Genomic DNA, 17963 nt, shown 5'->3' on the forward strand with positions numbered 1-17963 from the left:
AACACAGCTCCTCATCTCAGAACCTCTTGCTCATAGGACAGCAGATTCCTGAGCTGGCATTCTTGCACTCCTTGGCCACTACCACCCAGGAGCTTCAGAGAAGACTAGTATTCTAGTGGCAGCACGCATTTTAATTCACAGCAGCTACCTACCTTTCACCAAGAGACTATCCCAACTGAACCCATTACATCTAACATGCCTGTCGCACCACAAGAAACTAGCACCCTAAATCCCCGCTGCATGTCTTCCATCATACCTGGACCACAGCATACAAGCTGTGCATAACCTTATTCAATTTCTCTTTCTTTTCTATCCTCTAATCTTTCCACCACTGTACCTAAAGGAACACACTGTCTCTCATCTCCAATCTCTTTTTAGAAAGTTTCCTTCACATTCTTTGCCAGTGGAGGCTGGCTCTACCTAGCCATTTCCCAGTCTTTTCTCCTCTCTTTACCTTTAAAAATATCTAACTCCTCTTAAGCTCCTGTCATCAATTTTACCATCAGCTATCTACTTTGTAGAACTCATCCACCAACATTTCATTATTGAATGACCACAGAACATCCCGTACTGTAATCCTTTCTCTTCCTACCCCTGCAACCCCTTTGGTGGTTTGGGCATCCACATGGTTATTCCATCCAAGGCACTGGACTCTGAATTACTGTACCTCCTCACCTCCTATGACCTTTTCCTGCATCTTGTATCAATTACTAGCTCTTCTGTTCATGCCCCTGATGATATCATCATCAATACCTGCACATTCTCATCTTCGAACATATTAATTGCTGGTCACTCCTCCTAACCTTCTAGTTCACCTACTTTACTAAAAGTGAAAGTTCATCTTACTAAAAACTATTCAAACTCAATCAAGAGTGCCAATCCACTTTCCCAATCACTTTTTCACTATATCATCCCTTTTATGACCTTCACTTCCATCCCAACCCACCTTAGATTCCATACTTCGTTATTACATAAGCACTCTACTGAAAACACCCTTGACTCTCTGTTTTTCTCTCCCTTTCTTGTACTCTTCTGGAAAAGCCCTGACCTTAACCAATGCTAATTATTCTCCTACAGCTTTCCTTCACTCAGGCAGCTAAACATGGCTGAAGAAACATTGGCAACTGTGTTGAGCAATTCCTTTTTAAAATGCATGACTAAATGGGTACTCCATGTTGCCTATTACAAATTCTCTTACATATTACTAACTTGCCCACTTTTGTACTCTCCAAAATGATGTCACATCTTCTTCTCTCTCACCCACCCTGCATTGTTCACCTGATCCTTCACATGCATCGAGACATTAGAACAATCATTAAATGCCTTTTCTGTCTCATACCACCAGAAAGTAAGCTTCCTAAACGCAGGAAAATTGTTTTCCTTGTTTACTGCTATATCCTTTACATTTAAAATTGTGCCTGGTAAATCGCAGTTACTTGAAAAATCTGTGTAGAATTAAAAAACTATGTATGATGTTTAATGACATAGTGAAGCATCTAAAAACAATTAAAAGCTTTTTTGAAGTTCTTCTCTGCGGGGCCATCAATGTGCTAGTTAAGTACAGTAATCAATAAACTAGAAATGCAATAAGTATTTATGCATATTACAGATGAGTATTAATTTAATAAACACATGTACAGTATTCAAAATCTATTTGTTCCCTCATCTATCTGCTAAAAGTTTTTCTTTTCTTTTTTTTTTGCGGTACGTGGGCCTCTCACTGTTGTGGCCTCTCCCATTGCGGAGCACAGGCTCTGGACGCACAGGCTCAGTGGCCATGGCTCATGGGCCCAGCCACTCCATGGCATGTGGGATCTTCCCGGACCGGGGCACGAACCCGTGTCCCCTGCATCGGCAGGCGGACTCCCAACCACTGCACCACCAGGGAAGCCCTGCTAAAAAATTTTTTAAGTGCCTTGTATAAGTTATCATAGTTTGTCACATAAAATTTTCTGTATTTTATAAATGGTCAGAGAAGAGTAAATCAGTCTCTTAGAACTGTAAAAATCATCAGCAGAGATCAAATTAAAAATCATGTTATTTGATGAAATTTCACCCCTATTCATTAACTCATGATCCTCCTTCCCCTTATTTATCTTTCTTCTAGCATTCATCATTGTCTGATTTATGCCCTGGCTTATAGTATCATTGAATCTAGAACTCTTCAAACCTGATATTTTTCATGCCATGCACAGCAACCCAATGGAATGACTTGCTCAAGATCCTACTGTAAGTGAAATCACTGAGACCAGACCCTGGGGTCCCTCATCTGCACCATGGATTCCCCTGCCTCAAGACTTTGACCACTGTGGCTGTCAGTGCTCACTGGCCATTTGGAGAGTGGATCACTGTGGGGGCCCAGATCCCTATATTAGCCCCTAGCAAGTAATTGATGTCCTTTGAGAGAATCAGGAGAAGAAAGCTAAGGAGAGATTGGTTCAAGATGGTGAAGTAGAAGGACGTGCTCTCACTCCCTCTTGCGAGAACACCAGAAACACAGCTAACTGCTGAACAATCATCAAAAGGAAGACACTGGAACTCACCAAAAACAGACACCCCACATCCAAAGACAAAGGAGAAGTCACAATGAGATAGTAGGAGCGGTGCAATCACAATAAAATCAAATCCCATAACTGCTGGGTGGATGAGTCACAAACTGGAGAACACTTATACCACAGAACTCTACGCACTGGAGTGAAGGTTCTGAGCCCCACGGCAGGCTTCCCAACCTGGGGGTCCAGCAACGGGAGGAAGAATTCCTAGAGAATCAGAGTTTGAAGGCTAGCGGATTTGATTGCAGTACTTCTACAGGACTGGGGGAAACAGAGACTCCACTCTTGGAGGGCACACACAAAGTAGTGTGCCCTTCGGGACCCAGGAGAAGGAGCAGTGATCCCATAGGAGACTGAACCAGACCTACCTGCTACTGTTGGAGGGTCTCCTGTACGGGTTGGTGGTGGCTGTGTCTAACCATGAGGACAAGGACACTGGCAGCAGAAGTTCTGGGAAGTACTCCTCGGCTTGAGCCCTCCCAGAGTCCGCCATTAGCCCCACCAGAGAGCCTGGGTAGGCGCCAGTGTTGGGTCACCTCAGGGCAAACAACCAACAGGAAGGGATCCCAGCACCACCCATCAGCAGACAAGTGGATTAAAGTTTTACTGAGCTCTGCCCACCAGAGCAACAGTCAGCTCTACCCACCCACCAGTCCCTCCCATCAGGAAACTTGCACAAGCCTCTTAGATAGCCTCATCCACCAGAGGGCAGAGAGCAGAAGCAAAAAGAACTACAGTCCTGCAGCCTATGGAACAAAAACCACATTCACAGAAAGATAGACAAGATGAAAAGGCAGAGGACTATGTACCAGATGAAGGAACAAGATAAAACCCCAGAAAAACAACTAAATGAAGTGGAAATATGCAACCTTCCAGAAAAAGATTTCAGAATAATGATAGTGAAGAATGATCCAGGACCTCGGAAAAAGAGGCAAAGATCGAGAAGATGCAAGAAATGCTTAACAAAGACTTAGAAGAATTAAAGAACAAACAAACAGAAATGAACAATACAATAACTGATATGAAAACTACACTAGGAGGAATCAATAGCAGAATAACTGAGGCAGAAGAACGGATAAGTGACCGGGAAGACAGAATGGTGGAACTCACTGCTGCAGAACAGACTGAAGAAATAAGAATGAAAAGAAATGAAGACAGCCTAAGAGACCTCTGGAACAACACTAAACGTAACAACATCCACATTATAGGGGTCCCATAAGGAGAAGGGAGAGAGAAAGGTCTCGAGAAAATATGTGAAGAGATTATACTCGAAAACTTCCCTAACATGGGAAAGGAAATAGCCACCCAAGTCCAGGAAGTGCAGAGAGTCCCATACAGGATAAACCCAAGGAGAAACATGCTGAGACACAAAGTAATCAAATTGGCAAAAATTAAAGACAAAGAGAAATTACTGAAAGCAGCAAGGGAAAAATGACAGATAACATACAAGGGAACTCCCATAAGGTTAACAGCTGATTTCTCAGTAGAAACTCTACAAGCCAGAAAGGAGTGGCATGACATATTTAAAGTTATGAAAGGAAAGAACCTACAACTAAGATTACTCTACCTGGCAAGAATCTCATTCAGATTTGATGGAGAAATCAAAAACTTTACAGACAAGAAAAAGCTAAGAGAATTCACCACCACCAAACCAGCTCTACAACAAATGCTAAAGGAACTTCTCTAAGTGGGAAACACAAGAGAAGAAAAGGACCTACAAAAACAAACCCAAAACAATTAAGAAAATGGTAATAGGAACATACATATCAATAATTACCTTAAACGTGAATGGATTAAGTGCTCCAACCAAAACACACAGGCTTGCTGAATAGATACAAAAACAAGACCCATATATATGCTGTCTATAAGAGACTCACTTCAGACCTAGGGACACATACAAAGTGAAAGTGAGGGGATGGAAAAAGATATTCCATGCAAATGGATATCAAAAGAAAGCTGGTGTAGTAATACTCATATCAGATAAAACAGACCTTAAGTAAAGAATGTTACAAGACAAAAGGAAGGACACTGCATAATGATCAAGGGATCAACCCAAGAAGATATAGCAATTATAAATATATATGCTCCCAACACAGAGCACCTCAATACATAAGGCAACCGCTAACAGCTATAAAATTGACAGTAACACAATAATAGTGGGGGACTTGAACACCTCACTTGCACCAATGGACAGATCATCCAAAAAGAAAATTAATTAAAAAATACAAGCTTTAAATGACACAATAGACCAGATAGATTTAATTGATATCTATAGGTCATTCCAACCAAAAACAGCAGATTACATTTTCTTCTCAAGTGCACATGGAACATTCTCCAGGATAGATCACATCTTGGGTCACAAATCAAACCTCAGTAAATTTAAGAAAATTGAAATCATATCAAGCACCTTTTCTGACCACAATGCTATGAGATTAGAAATCAGTTACAGGGAAAAAAACATAAAAAACACAAACACATGGAGGCTAAACAATACATTACTAAATAACCAAGCGATCACTGAAGAAATCAAAGAGGAAATCAAAAAATACGTAGAGACAAATGACAATGAAAACATGATGATCCCAAACCTATGGGATGCAGCAAAAGCAGTTCTAAGAGAATTTTATAGCAATACAAGCCTACCTCAAGAAAAAAAAAAAATATGTCAAATAAACAATCTAACCTTACACCTAAAGGAACTAGAGAAAGAAGAGCAAACAAAACCCAAAGTTAGTAGAAGGAAAGAAATCATAAAGGTCAAAGTAGAAATAAATGAAATAGAAAAAAAGAAAACAATAGCAAAGATCAATAAAACTAAAAGCTGATTCTTGGAGAAGATAAACAAAATTGATAAACCATTAGCCAGACTCACCAAGAAAAAGGGGGAGAGAACTCAAAACAAAAAAATTAGGAATGAAAAAGAAGTTACAACGACACCGCAGAAGTATAAAGCATCCTAAGAGACTACAACAAGCAACTCTATGCCAATAAAATGGACAACCTGGAAAAAATGGACAAATTCTTAGAAAGGTATATCCTTCCAAGACTGAACCAGGAAGAAACAGAAAATATAAATGGAGCAATCGCAAGTAATGAAGTTTTAACTGTGATTAAAAATCTTCCAACAAACAAAAGTCCAGGACCAGATGGCTTCAGAGGTGAATTCTATCAAACATTTAGAGAAGAGCTAACACCCATCCTTCTCAAACTCTTCCAAAAAACTGCAGAGGAAGGAACACTCCCAAACTCATTCTATGAGGCCACCATCACCCTGATACAAAAAACAGACAAAGATACTACAAAAAAAGAAAATTACAGACCAATATCACTGATGAATATAGATGCAAAAATCCTCAACAAAATACTAGCAAACAGAATCCAACAGCACATTAAAAGGATCATACACCATGATCAAGTGGGATTTATCCCAGGGACGCAAGGATTCTTCAATATATGCAAATCAATCAATGTGATACACCATATTAACAAATGGAAGAATAAAAACCATATGACCATCTTAGTAGATGCAGAAAAAGCTTTTGACAAAATTCAACACCCATTTATGATAAAAACTCTCCAGAAAGTGGGCATAGAGGGAACCTACCTCAATATAATAAGGGCCATATACAACAAACCCACAGCAAACATCATTCTCAATGGTGAAACACTGAAAGCATTTCCTCTAAGATCAGGAAAAAGACAAGGATATCCACTCTCACCACTATTATTCAACATAGTTTTGGAAGTCCTAGCCAAGACAATCAGAGAAGAAAAAGAAATAAAAGGAATACAAATTGGAAAAGAAGTAAAACTGTTACTGTTTGCAGATGACATGATAATATACACAGAGAATCCCAAAGATGCCACCAATAAACTACTAGAGCTAATCAATGAATTTGGTAAAGTTGCAGGATACAAAATTAATGCACAGAAATCTCTTGCATTCCTATACACTAATGATGAAAAATGTGAAAGAGAAATTAAGGAAACACTCCCATTTATCACTGCAACAAAAAGAATAAAATATCGAGGAATAAACCTACCTAGGGAGACAAAAGACCTGTATGCAGAAAACTATAAGACACTGATGGAAGAAATTAAAGATGATACAGATGGAGACATATACTATATTCTTGGATTGGAAGAATCAATATTGTGAAAATGAGTATACTACCAAAAGCAATCTACAGATTCAATGCTATCCCTATCAAATTACCAATGGCATTTTTTACATAACTAGAACAAAAAATCTTAAAATTTGTATGGAGACACAAAAGACCCCGAACAGTCAAGCAGTCTTGAGGGAAAAAAACAGAGCTGGAGGAATCAGACTGCCTGACCTCAGACTATACTACAAAACTACAGTAATCAATAGAGTATGGTACTGGCACAAAAAACAGAGATATAGATCAATGGAACACGATAGAAAGTCCAGAGATAAACCCCTGCACCTGTGGTCAACTAATCTATGACAAAAGAGGCAAGTATATGCAATGGAGAAAAGACAGCCTCTTTAATAAGTGGTGCTCGGAAAACTGGACAGCTACATGTAAAAGAATGAAATTAGAACACTCCCTAACACCACACAGAAAAATAAACTCAAACTGGATTAGAGACCTAAATGTAAGACTGGACACTATAAAACTCTTAGAGGAAAACATAGGAAGAACACTCTGTGACATAAATCACAGCGAGATCTTTTTTGATCCACCTCCTAGAGTAATGGAAATAAATAACAAAAATAAACAAATGGGACCTACTGAAACTTAAAAGCTTTTGCAAAGCACAGGAAACTACAAACAAGACAAAAAGACAACCCTCAGAATGGGAAAAAATATTTGTAAATGAATCAACAGATAAAGGATTAATCTCCGAAATATATAAACAGCTCATGCAGCTCATTATTAAAAAAACAAACAACCCAATCCAAAAATGGGCAGAAGACCTAAATAGACATTTCTCCAAAGATGTACAGATGGCCAAGAAGCTCATGAAAAGCTGTTCAACATCACTAATATTAGAGAAATGCAAATCAAAACTACAATGAGGTATCACCTCACACCAATTAGAATAGGCATCATCAGAAAACCTACAAATAACAAATGCTGGAGCGGGTGTGGAGAAAAGGGAACCCTCTTGCTCTCTTGGTGGAAATATAAATTGGTACAGCCACTATGGAGAACAGTATGGAGGTTCCTTAAAACACTAAAAATAGAATGACCATATGACCCAGCAATGCCACTACTGGGCATATACCCAGAGGAAACCATAATTCAAAAAGACACATGCAGCCCAATGTTCACTGCAGCACTATTTACAATAGCCAGGTCATGGAAGCAACCTAAATGCCCATTGACAGACGAATGAATAAAGAAGTTGTGGTACATATATACAGTGGAATATTACTTGGCCATAAAAAGGAACGAAATTGGGTCATTTGTAGAGACGTGGATGAATCTAGAGACTGTCATACAGAGTGAAGTAAGTCAGAAAGAGAAAAACAAATATCATATATTAACACATATATGTGGAACCTAGAAAAATGGTACAGATGAACCAGTTTGCAGGGCAGAAACTGAGACACAGATGTAGAGAACAAATGTACGGACACCAAGTGGGGAAAGCGGTGGGGGTGGTGGTGGTGGTGGTGGTGTGATGAATTGGGGGATTGGGGTTGACATATATACACTAATATTTATAAAATGCATAACTAATAAGAAACTGTTGTATAAAAAAGTAGAACAAAATTAAAATAAAATTAATTTTCAATGATAGGTTTTTTTAAATGAGTAAGTTATATCTATTATTCTTCCCTTTCCAGACATATATAATACATAATAAGATAAATTCTTAGACTACTAAATTGGTTCTTAATTCCTGGGCATATTCCAATATCTCAAATTAGTTTCAAATTAGTTTGGGATATTCCAAAATATCTTATTTCTAATGAAATGAGACAATTTTACCTGATTTCTCATTTTGAGGAGCGTCTATCCTAGAATCAATTTAATGAAACCTTTTCTAGTTTATTATTTTATTTTATTTTATTTTCTTGAAATGCTTTAGACCAAAAGAACAGTTATTTTGAAATATTTTACTCAAAATAAGGAAATGCCCAATATAAAGAAAAGGCAATTTTTTTTCTACTTTCAAAAATTTTACTTACAAATGTTAAATTTGTGTGAGATTATTAATCATGTCATTATAAATGTAACTGCCTATGTTTTGGAATTATTAGTAAATGGGCTGTCTCATACCAATAGAAAACATCAAGTATAAAACATCCAGCATAAAATTTTCAAGCACATAAGTTCCATGTAATAAATAAGCTTTTTCATTGTAGCAATGAATAGACAACAATTATCACAGAAATACTACCCTATGAGAAATACTAACCTACAGTCCTACTGCTGATTATGACCAAACTAAAGGATATCATATGTTATTTAGTTTTTAAGAAAGTAAGGGGATAAAAGAAGAAAATCTGGATAAAATTGTCAATGACATTGCTTTATCAATAAGATTAATGCCATTAACATTTTTAAAGAGTTAATGCTAACTCTTTTTGTCCCAAAAGCTTTTAAAATGCCTTAAAAGACTTTTCAAATCAACATTTTCTATTCTTGCGCACTATGTGGTTTAATTTATTTGCTATTTCAAGGGTATTTAAAACAGAAAAAGCATGAAAAGGAACTCACGTTTCAACTATATAAAATAATCACACTGTAAAAACTATCCATTATTAAGTTTATAATATCTTCAGGATTTATGTAATATCTTCAGGATTTATGTAATATCTTCAGGATTTAAAAAAATTCTGGTGATTTAAAACAGTGGTTAAACTAGAAGTTGATTCTTTTTTTTAAATTTTTATTTATTTATTTATATTTTGGGGGGCTGCGTTGGGTTTTCGTTGCTGCGCACTGGCTTTCTCTAGTTGCGGTGAGCGGGCGCTGCTCTTTGTTGCCATGCACAGGCTTCTCATTGTGGTGGCTTCTCCTGTTGCGGAGCACGGGCTTCAGTAGTTGTGGCACTCGGGCTCAGTAGTTGTGGCTCACGGGCTCTAGAGCACAGGCTCAGTAGTTTGGCACACGGGCTTAGTTGCTCTGCGGCATGTGGGATTTTCTTGGACCAGGGATCAAACCCGTGTCCCCTGCATTGGCAGGCGGATTCTTAACCACTGCGCCACCAGGGAAGCCCTAGAAGTTGATTCTTAAATTGAGTCTCTCTAGTGAGAGTCAAGAAGCATAAGTAAAAGCAAATAAGGAACTGAAGAAAAACTGTCTCTATTTGTCGGGAGAGTAAAATAAAAAATAGGAGACAGTGTCATTTGTGACACTGAGAGACAATGTGATCACTTACTGCATAAGTCACCTGGAGAATGCTCACATCTTTCTCAGCAGCAATGAGAAAGGACCCTATCCTGGAGGGTAAAGAATTAACAAAGTATCTGCCATGATATTAAAGGGTCTTTGTCTGTGAGTAATGAAAGCAAAAACAAACCAAACTGGGAACAAATCCTCGTCTTGTAAATGCCTCATGTCATGTTAAGCGTTGGCAGAGGTACAATTTGATCATTTTTCTCTTTCCTTTATTCCCATCCTTTGGGTCATATAATTGAAACTGTACTGAATCTGGTCCCATGGCTATTTCTTGCCACTAAGTAGGTTGAGAGCCATGAGTACTGAGAAGATCACTCTATATTCTTTTTGAAATACATAAGGCCACTATACATTCTTCTAGAATCAATGTTAAAGGAAACATTATTAATAAAGTTTAGAATCCTTTCACCTTGATCTATAGTATAAAGTTATTTAAGTCAGTTTTGGCATAAAACTTATTTGTTTGGTACACTAAAAGCTGTATTATTTTCTAGAAGGAAGCCAAAATTTTATGGCATTTATGCCAAACCAGGATTACACAGCCAGCCCCATGTAAGAATAAAAACATTGCTCAACCAAAGGAACTTGGAGGTCCCAGTGAGAGGGTTCCTAGGTGAACCTCCTTCAAAACTCTGCAGATAATACCTTCTTTACATGAGGAAGGGCATGATGTCCAGTCACTGTATGGCGTCACGATACAGTCCTTCCTACAAGGAAGCAGGCAGGGCTTCACTGTTTCAGGTCGAAGGCTTTCAGGACACCTGGGAAAAGCAAAGGGAAACTACTAGACCTCTACAGTAATCCAGAAAACCAGGTAATTTAGTATCTTTAGAATTTTTATTGCTGAAATTGCTAAACAGGCATCAATCTGTATTATTTAACTTAACCTCTAGGATCCTTTCTGCTTTTGACAAGGGCTATAAAACCAAAATAATTATTCCAAACTGAAACTCCATAAAGTTTCTCAAGGCAGGAAGTGTAAATTTAATTATAGTAATTGTGCTATGTAGAAGAAAATATAATAATTCTATTTTATCCATTTATAACAATCTCTCCATTAATAAATCTGTATTTTGCAACATGCTTTATAAGAAATTTATGGAAGTTCAAATTACCAATTTAAGGACCCAAAGCTACATCTTTGTATAACTAAATAGGCTTATTGCCAATTATAATCTTCCAGGTTATTCTGCACTTTATTTTTACAAAATATGTTTAGCACAAAATAAATTTATAATGGAGTATATTCTATACATAGTATATGCTCAAAAACCAATATTGTATTTACAGCTAAGTATTTCATAACAAATAAGTAAAAAAATAATAAAAGTGTATAGCTCATTAAGATAAACAATTTTTGCTTTATTCCTGGTTTCATTCACTGTCTCTACTCTTATCTTTTCTTCCATTTTATTCCTAGTTTTAAATTATTGGGTTTTAAATATTTTTATAAATTACAATATTTTTAGAACAAAAAGAGTGAATATAAATAAAACAAAAATAGCCAATAAGTAATTTAAAGAAAAATAAAACACTATGTTCTTGACATAAATTAGAGTAAAATTAATTATTATTTTATAAAAATACACCAAAAATATATTATTAGGAAAACAAGAGAAAAATAATGACAAAACACTGAAATGTCTTACACTATATAAGGTTTTCACTTCCTAAAAGATAATTTTAGGAAGCTGATATATGAGTTTTAAATATACTGTTTTGTTTATTGTATACTTATTACATGGTTTTCAAACTTTCCAATTCTTCTCTGCATCTTCACAATCTGATTCTACTATCATTAGTGGTCAAATGTTGGTCAGGAACACTAGAAGAAGATGTATATTATGACAACAAAATAGAATAACATAATTCATGTAACTAAAAGTACTTAATGTTCTGATTCCTAAGAAATTCTCTTTTGAGGTCATATCAATCTCTGACAAGTGAGCTAAGAGGCAGTGAAGAAATAAACCAAACAATCAGTATAACTGTTGCTGGAATAATTTGGCAAATTAGTGAAAAATGGGATTTAAAAATACTCCCCATAGAAGAAGCCAAATTTTTTGTTAAGTCAAGATAAACTCTTTCAACAAGTAAGTTAATCAGGTTTTCAGAACTGAACTATGAGTGAAAAAACCAACATCATTCATTTCCTTCTCATAATTTCTTTACAGTGCTTTGCTGACACTTCATTTTTAATATATCTATAATTTTTTTATCTACATATCCTATCTCATCCAGAAGTATTATGTTCTATTCAGCTATACAGATACATGCCTTTCTCTCTCATTCTGTAACACTAGGGCTTATTTGAAAGTGGATTTTAAAAAAATATATTGGATTCAACATTTCAAAAAGAAATTATCTCCCTGGTTTATGTTGAGTATAGGCTTGGATTTTCCTAATTGCTATGCCTACTCAAGGTCATGGACGGCAAAGAAATTTAGATGAGAATCATAGAAGGCAACGTTTTTTTACAATTGAGTTTATAAATCACTAGAATTATAACTTCACCTACATGCTTAACCAGGAAATATTATATGGCAAAACCCACATATAATCCTGTTAATTCTTTTGAAACTATGGAATTATTGATTAGTAATTATTATTGGAAGCACTCCTCCTCAATGAGGCAGTTTTATAACTTTAACAGTGGGAGAGCATTACTCAATTACATGCTCTTCAAATTTTAGCCCTCAATAAATCAACGGAATTTACGTTATCATTGACAACCTCCAAAATTCTGTTTTATATGGTTTAGAAATTTCCTTAGCAAGATACTTGGTTAACTGTGGAGAAAAAAATTACTAAAAACAAAGCCATTAAATGAACACACAAAGATAAATTATACAGCCTAGATTACATCCAGTAAAATGAATTCAGACTTCCTTTGGTGAGGCAATTGGTTCAGTCAACATGCTTCTTTTCTCCTTTGTACTGTTTGTATTTAGTGTCTGTGGTTTAAATCAAGGAATTGATTTTCCCCCAAATCTTATTCAAGGTCAAATTAAACAGATGTGATAGGAGTTGAAGTTTGTTACTCGGAGGATAGATAAGATCAATAACATTGATTTTACCATTGCACAGTAATCTGTTTTATTAAGAAGAGTTTAAAACAAGGTTTCTATTTGCATTTTTGTTTCAAATGCCTAGTACTGAAAAGCAGTCATTGAATTTAACCTAGTATTTAGGCATAAGGGTAGTAACATTTTCTTTTGAATTCACAGTATTTGCTTAATTTTTTAGAACTTTAACGGCAAAGTAAACCCATTTGATTTAAGAAATCTATACTTGTATCCAGGTCATTGAATAAAGGCTGCAAGGGTAAAGCACATTTTTAATGGATTATTGTGGTGGTCTGACATGGGGCTTCAGGATACCCTTTCTACTCAATGATTTAATAACATTAATCCACCAGGCTTTTCCACACATAGGCTTGTGCATATGTACATCCACTGCTCAGAAATATATTTTGTAGTTTGCATAAGTGAGGAAAATACCAACAGCAACATCTAAAAAGTGATTAACTGCAAAATAGGAACAGAGTGAGCTTACCCATAGAAGTTCAGCACAACAACCCTCCAATCTGTACCATGACAAGTTAGTCAGGTTATAACCCTCTACACTGAATATTTCTACCTCTCTGCTTGTCCCAGAAAGACCCACAATTCTCCAGCACTTGGGACTTCCGCTTCTGTTGTTACTGCTATTGAATTTTAATACACTGCACATTAATATCCTTTGTTAGATTCATTACAACTTTAGCATTATTTCTATTAAAATATTGGTTTGGGGCTACCTATTAAGCATGTGGAATTGTTTTTCAGTGTGTTCAAGTCTTTTGGCATGTATTTTCTAATATATTTCTTAATTTCAAAGTACATAAACAAATAAAGTATGGGACAAAATACTGCTAATGTCCAGAACCCTGGCCATTAGTAAAAAACAACTCATAATGGGATTCTTATTTATCCCCTGGAGTTTGTCATATGTCAGTTACATTATTATCCTTTCCCTGAAACACTAAGAACTATCTCAAATTTTTAAGAGAAAATACAATTTCTAAGGTTTATTGAGTGCTTACATTACTACAATTTCTTTTCATTAAATCCTTTCAAAAATTTTTGAAAACTGAAGCCAGAATCTGTTAAGTAGTATGCTTAAGATCACACATGATACCTAAGCACTTAGCCAAGTATTTGGAAATTATGAGGCCATTTTTATACCAATGCAAACGTATGGGTTTTACTTTCCATGTTTCACATGGCTAAGATGATTTGAATTTTAAAAGATTTATGCTGTCTAAATCTCAAAAGGCAAAGAGTTCTTTTTTCCTCTTGGCATATATATATATATATATATATTTTTTTTTTTTTAATTAATTAATTTATTTTTGGCTGTGTTGGGTCTTCCTTGCTGCATGCGGGCTTTCTCTAGTTGTGGACAGTGGGGACTACTCTTCACTGGGGTGCGCGGGCTTCTCACTGCGGTGGCTTCTCTTGTTGCACAGCACGGGCTCTAGGCGTGTGGGCTTTAGTAGCTGCAGCATGCGGGCTCAGTAGTTTTGGCTCGCGGGCTCTAGAGCGCAGGCTCAGTAGTTGCGGCGCACAGACTTAGTTGCTCCGCGGCATGTGGGATCTTCCTGGGCCAGGGCTCGAACCCGTGTCCCTGGCAGTAGCAGGAGGATACTTAACCACTGTACCACCAGGGAAGTCCTTGGCGTATATTTTTATAACTGATTAACTTTGTCTAAGAAAGAATTAGCCCAGTTATGCTATGACATGTTTTTGTTTATGTTTCTCACAAGGCACATACAATATGCCAATTCTCTAGTTCTTTGCCCTCCCCTCTAGCAAATCGTTTGCCTTGTTGTTACGCTACTGGTAACTACAGTAAGAAACTGATGGTTTTTCTGCTTATTATAACACTCATCCTATCCTAAGGCTCTCTCTTGGGAATAAATGGCTTATTCATTTAACCATTAAAAGATGTAATAATTTGGCCTCAGTATTTTTGATCTAGTACTTTCTAGGGGAAATGAAAGGCAGAGCATAGAAGGCTACCGCCCAATTAAACTAGATCGGCAGCCTCCATAGCCTACGGATATAAAGGAGGTCATGGATGACCTCCACTGCTAGGACTTCATATACTGTCATTATTGATCAGCCAGACCAAAAGCAAGCAGTTCTTTCATTGCTTCACTAGCTCAATAAAAGCAGAAACTGCTACTGTAACACTGAAAGTAGATACCACATAGAAAGATTTCTAGAGAATTTATGGATCCCAGGTACAAGACTCTCAAGCTGTTACAACTTTATCAGTGGCTGCATTCAAAACAAAGAAGTCTTACACTTGAGGCCAGGTATGATAAGAATCAAATGCTTCCTTTCATGAAGCAAGTAAAGCCTAAGCCAATCCCTGCATGGCTGGCCACAGAATTTACTGTTGTCATTCTAAAGCCCTTACTTTTTGGGTCCCACTTGGCCAACATTGACCCGCACACAGATGACTTTTCTTGTCTGCATGCCAACAGAGCAAGAGGCCTCCCCGTTCCAAGTTGTAGTTGTGTTGAAGGATGAAACTGAGGTGTCCTCGATGCACTGGCCCCAGGGACCAGTTTGCCAGTGGTACACAGTACAGGGATGCTCGTTACAGCTGCGCACCTCTTGCAAAGCACTGCTATTTGGACACTGAGCTCCACCTATAAAAATGGACAACATTAGCAGATTAGATATGGTGCCAACAGGAACCTTACCATTCTCTGTTCCTTGTAATTAACAATAACAATGATACCTGCCACTTAGCACATGTGACCAGTGCACTGCTAGGAAGGCAAATTGCATAGTAAACTTATCTCATTTGGCATGGTCTGGCTTAAAATTTAAACTATGTGGTATATATGATATTTGGTTTGGGGCACTCAGGAGGACCTCAAAGAGAGAGGCCATTATTCACTAGAGAAGATGAAACTGAGGAACAAATAAAGCCTATGTAATTGCTAACCAGGGGAAACATGAGCATTGAGACTCTGTGGATGGAGAAAACCCAGTGTGTTTTCAAATGCTATCCCTCAAAATGAAAGCCTTAATTACAGGTTTCAAAGTGCTGATTATTTCAATGAATTAGGATTTAGGGTGATTAGAAACAGGGGTTTTAAAATCAACTGATGCTTTCTGACTTTCCATAGCATTATTGGAGAAGCCATGTAGTAATGATAATATCGTATTTCTTCAAATCTAAGATGTGACTGACTGTGGGATAGACCATCATTTTATGTGTCCCAAAGAAAGAGAAATGGCTGCAAATTAAACTACAATACTTTTTATCAACTCTAATTTTTACTGTATGCTTATTGAAATTGCTTTGTATGACTTACTGACATAATTTAAAAAAATATAACCCTTTTACATACTTTAAAAGGGACGGTATTCCTAAAACTTCTTTACATTCAGAATCCAAATATTTCAAGTTTTTAGACTCACACTCATCAAAGTTTGTGTTCTCCTACACTATCATCTCTGTGGCATCAAACGTGTTCATGATGCAGGATTTCTTCAAGAGTGTTCACCTGTTGTCTCCAGCATTTTCTTCCAGGATACTGGTACCTATTTCTAAGTTCTGATACTGTTGCATTTTTTTTTTTATTTTTTTATTTTTTGCGGTACGTGGGCCTCTCACTGTTGTGGTCTCTCCCGTTGCGGAGCACAGGCTCTGGACGCGCAGGCTCAGCGGCCATGGCTCACGGGCCCAGCCGCTCCGCGGCATGTGGGATCTTCCCGGACCAGAGCATGAACCCGTGTCCCCTGCATTGGCAGGCGGACTCTCAACCACTGCGCCACCACGGAAGCCCTTGCTGTTGCATTTTTAATCATACCAGAAGATGTCTATGAATGAGAGGTTTAAGCAGGCAACTGAGGAACGGTTTACTTTCCTTCCTCAAATGGCCCTTAGCTGTTTTTGTTTCTTTGTTTTTGGCAGAAATATCATGAGGTTGCTATTGCTCCCAGGAATAACAATGAAATTCACATGTACTAGCAATGAAAACTGTGTTATAACTGCTGCTTGGCCACAGTGATCTTAAAATGCATCCATTGTGGATAAAGAAGATGTGGTACATATATACAATGGAATATTACTCAGTCATAAAAAGAACAAAATAATGCCATTTGCGGCAACATGGATGGACCTAAAGATTATCATACGTGTGAAGTCAGACATAGAAAGACAAATATCATATGATATTGCTTACATGTGGAATCTAAAAAAAAAGCATACAAATGAACTTATTTATAAAACAGAAATAGAGTTATGGATGTAGGAAATAAACATGGTTAGCAGGGTGTAAGTGGGGGAGGGATAAATTGGGAGATTGGGATTGACATATACACACTACTATATATAAAATACATAGTAAGAACCTGTTGTATAGCACAGGGAACTCTACTCAATACTCTTTAATGGCCTATATGGGAAAAGCATATATAAAAAAATAAGAATGGATATATGTATATGTATAACTGATTCACTTTGCTGTACACCTGAAACCCAACACTGTAAATCAACTATACTCCAATAAAAATTAAAAAAAAAATACATCCATTGTAAGATGTAGTAATTACAGAGATGATGAAGGGTAAAACAGATGTGTCCTTTAATCAACAGAATATGGTGTGGAGTTGTCAATATGGAACTTTTTTATGTGCTAGCCCCATTATAAGTACTTTGTAGATGGGACCTCATTTAATATCCACAGCTGCTGTACAAGGTAAAAACTCTAAAGTGGATGAGCCCATACAGATTAAAGGATGTGGCCACAGTAACAGGAATTTAGGAAGTTTCTTAACACTATACTATTTATAATGTCAACTAAGAAAATAAAAAGCTTTATATTGTTAAAAGCAGAGTATTGGAGGAATTTATTGCTTACTTTATTAACAATTTGATCTAGTCAAACTTATGTAGTCTTTGGATTTCATCTTAAGAACAGAAAATAACTGGTTGTTCATGTGGAATGGCAGAAACCTTGGGT

At 36.9% G+C, this 17963-nt stretch overlaps 1 protein-coding gene across 1 annotated transcript in view; it reads right to left on the bottom strand.

The window, feature by feature from the left end:
• THSD7A (thrombospondin type 1 domain containing 7A) overlaps positions 1-17963 on the bottom strand; it is a 456281-nt gene that overhangs the window by 78373 nt on the left and 359945 nt on the right. The window contains exons 8-9 of the mRNA XM_004265544.3: positions 15401-15635; positions 10580-10695 (exon numbers count right to left, since the gene is read on the bottom strand). Of these exons, the coding sequence (XP_004265592.1) occupies positions 10580-10695; positions 15401-15635 (351 nt within the window). The remainder of the gene's footprint in view (positions 1-10579; positions 10696-15400; positions 15636-17963) is intronic.

This window comes from Orcinus orca, chromosome 9 (assembly GCF_937001465.1).
Source record: "Orcinus orca chromosome 9, mOrcOrc1.1, whole genome shotgun sequence".
NCBI classification, from domain to species: domain Eukaryota; kingdom Metazoa; phylum Chordata; class Mammalia; order Artiodactyla; family Delphinidae; genus Orcinus; species Orcinus orca.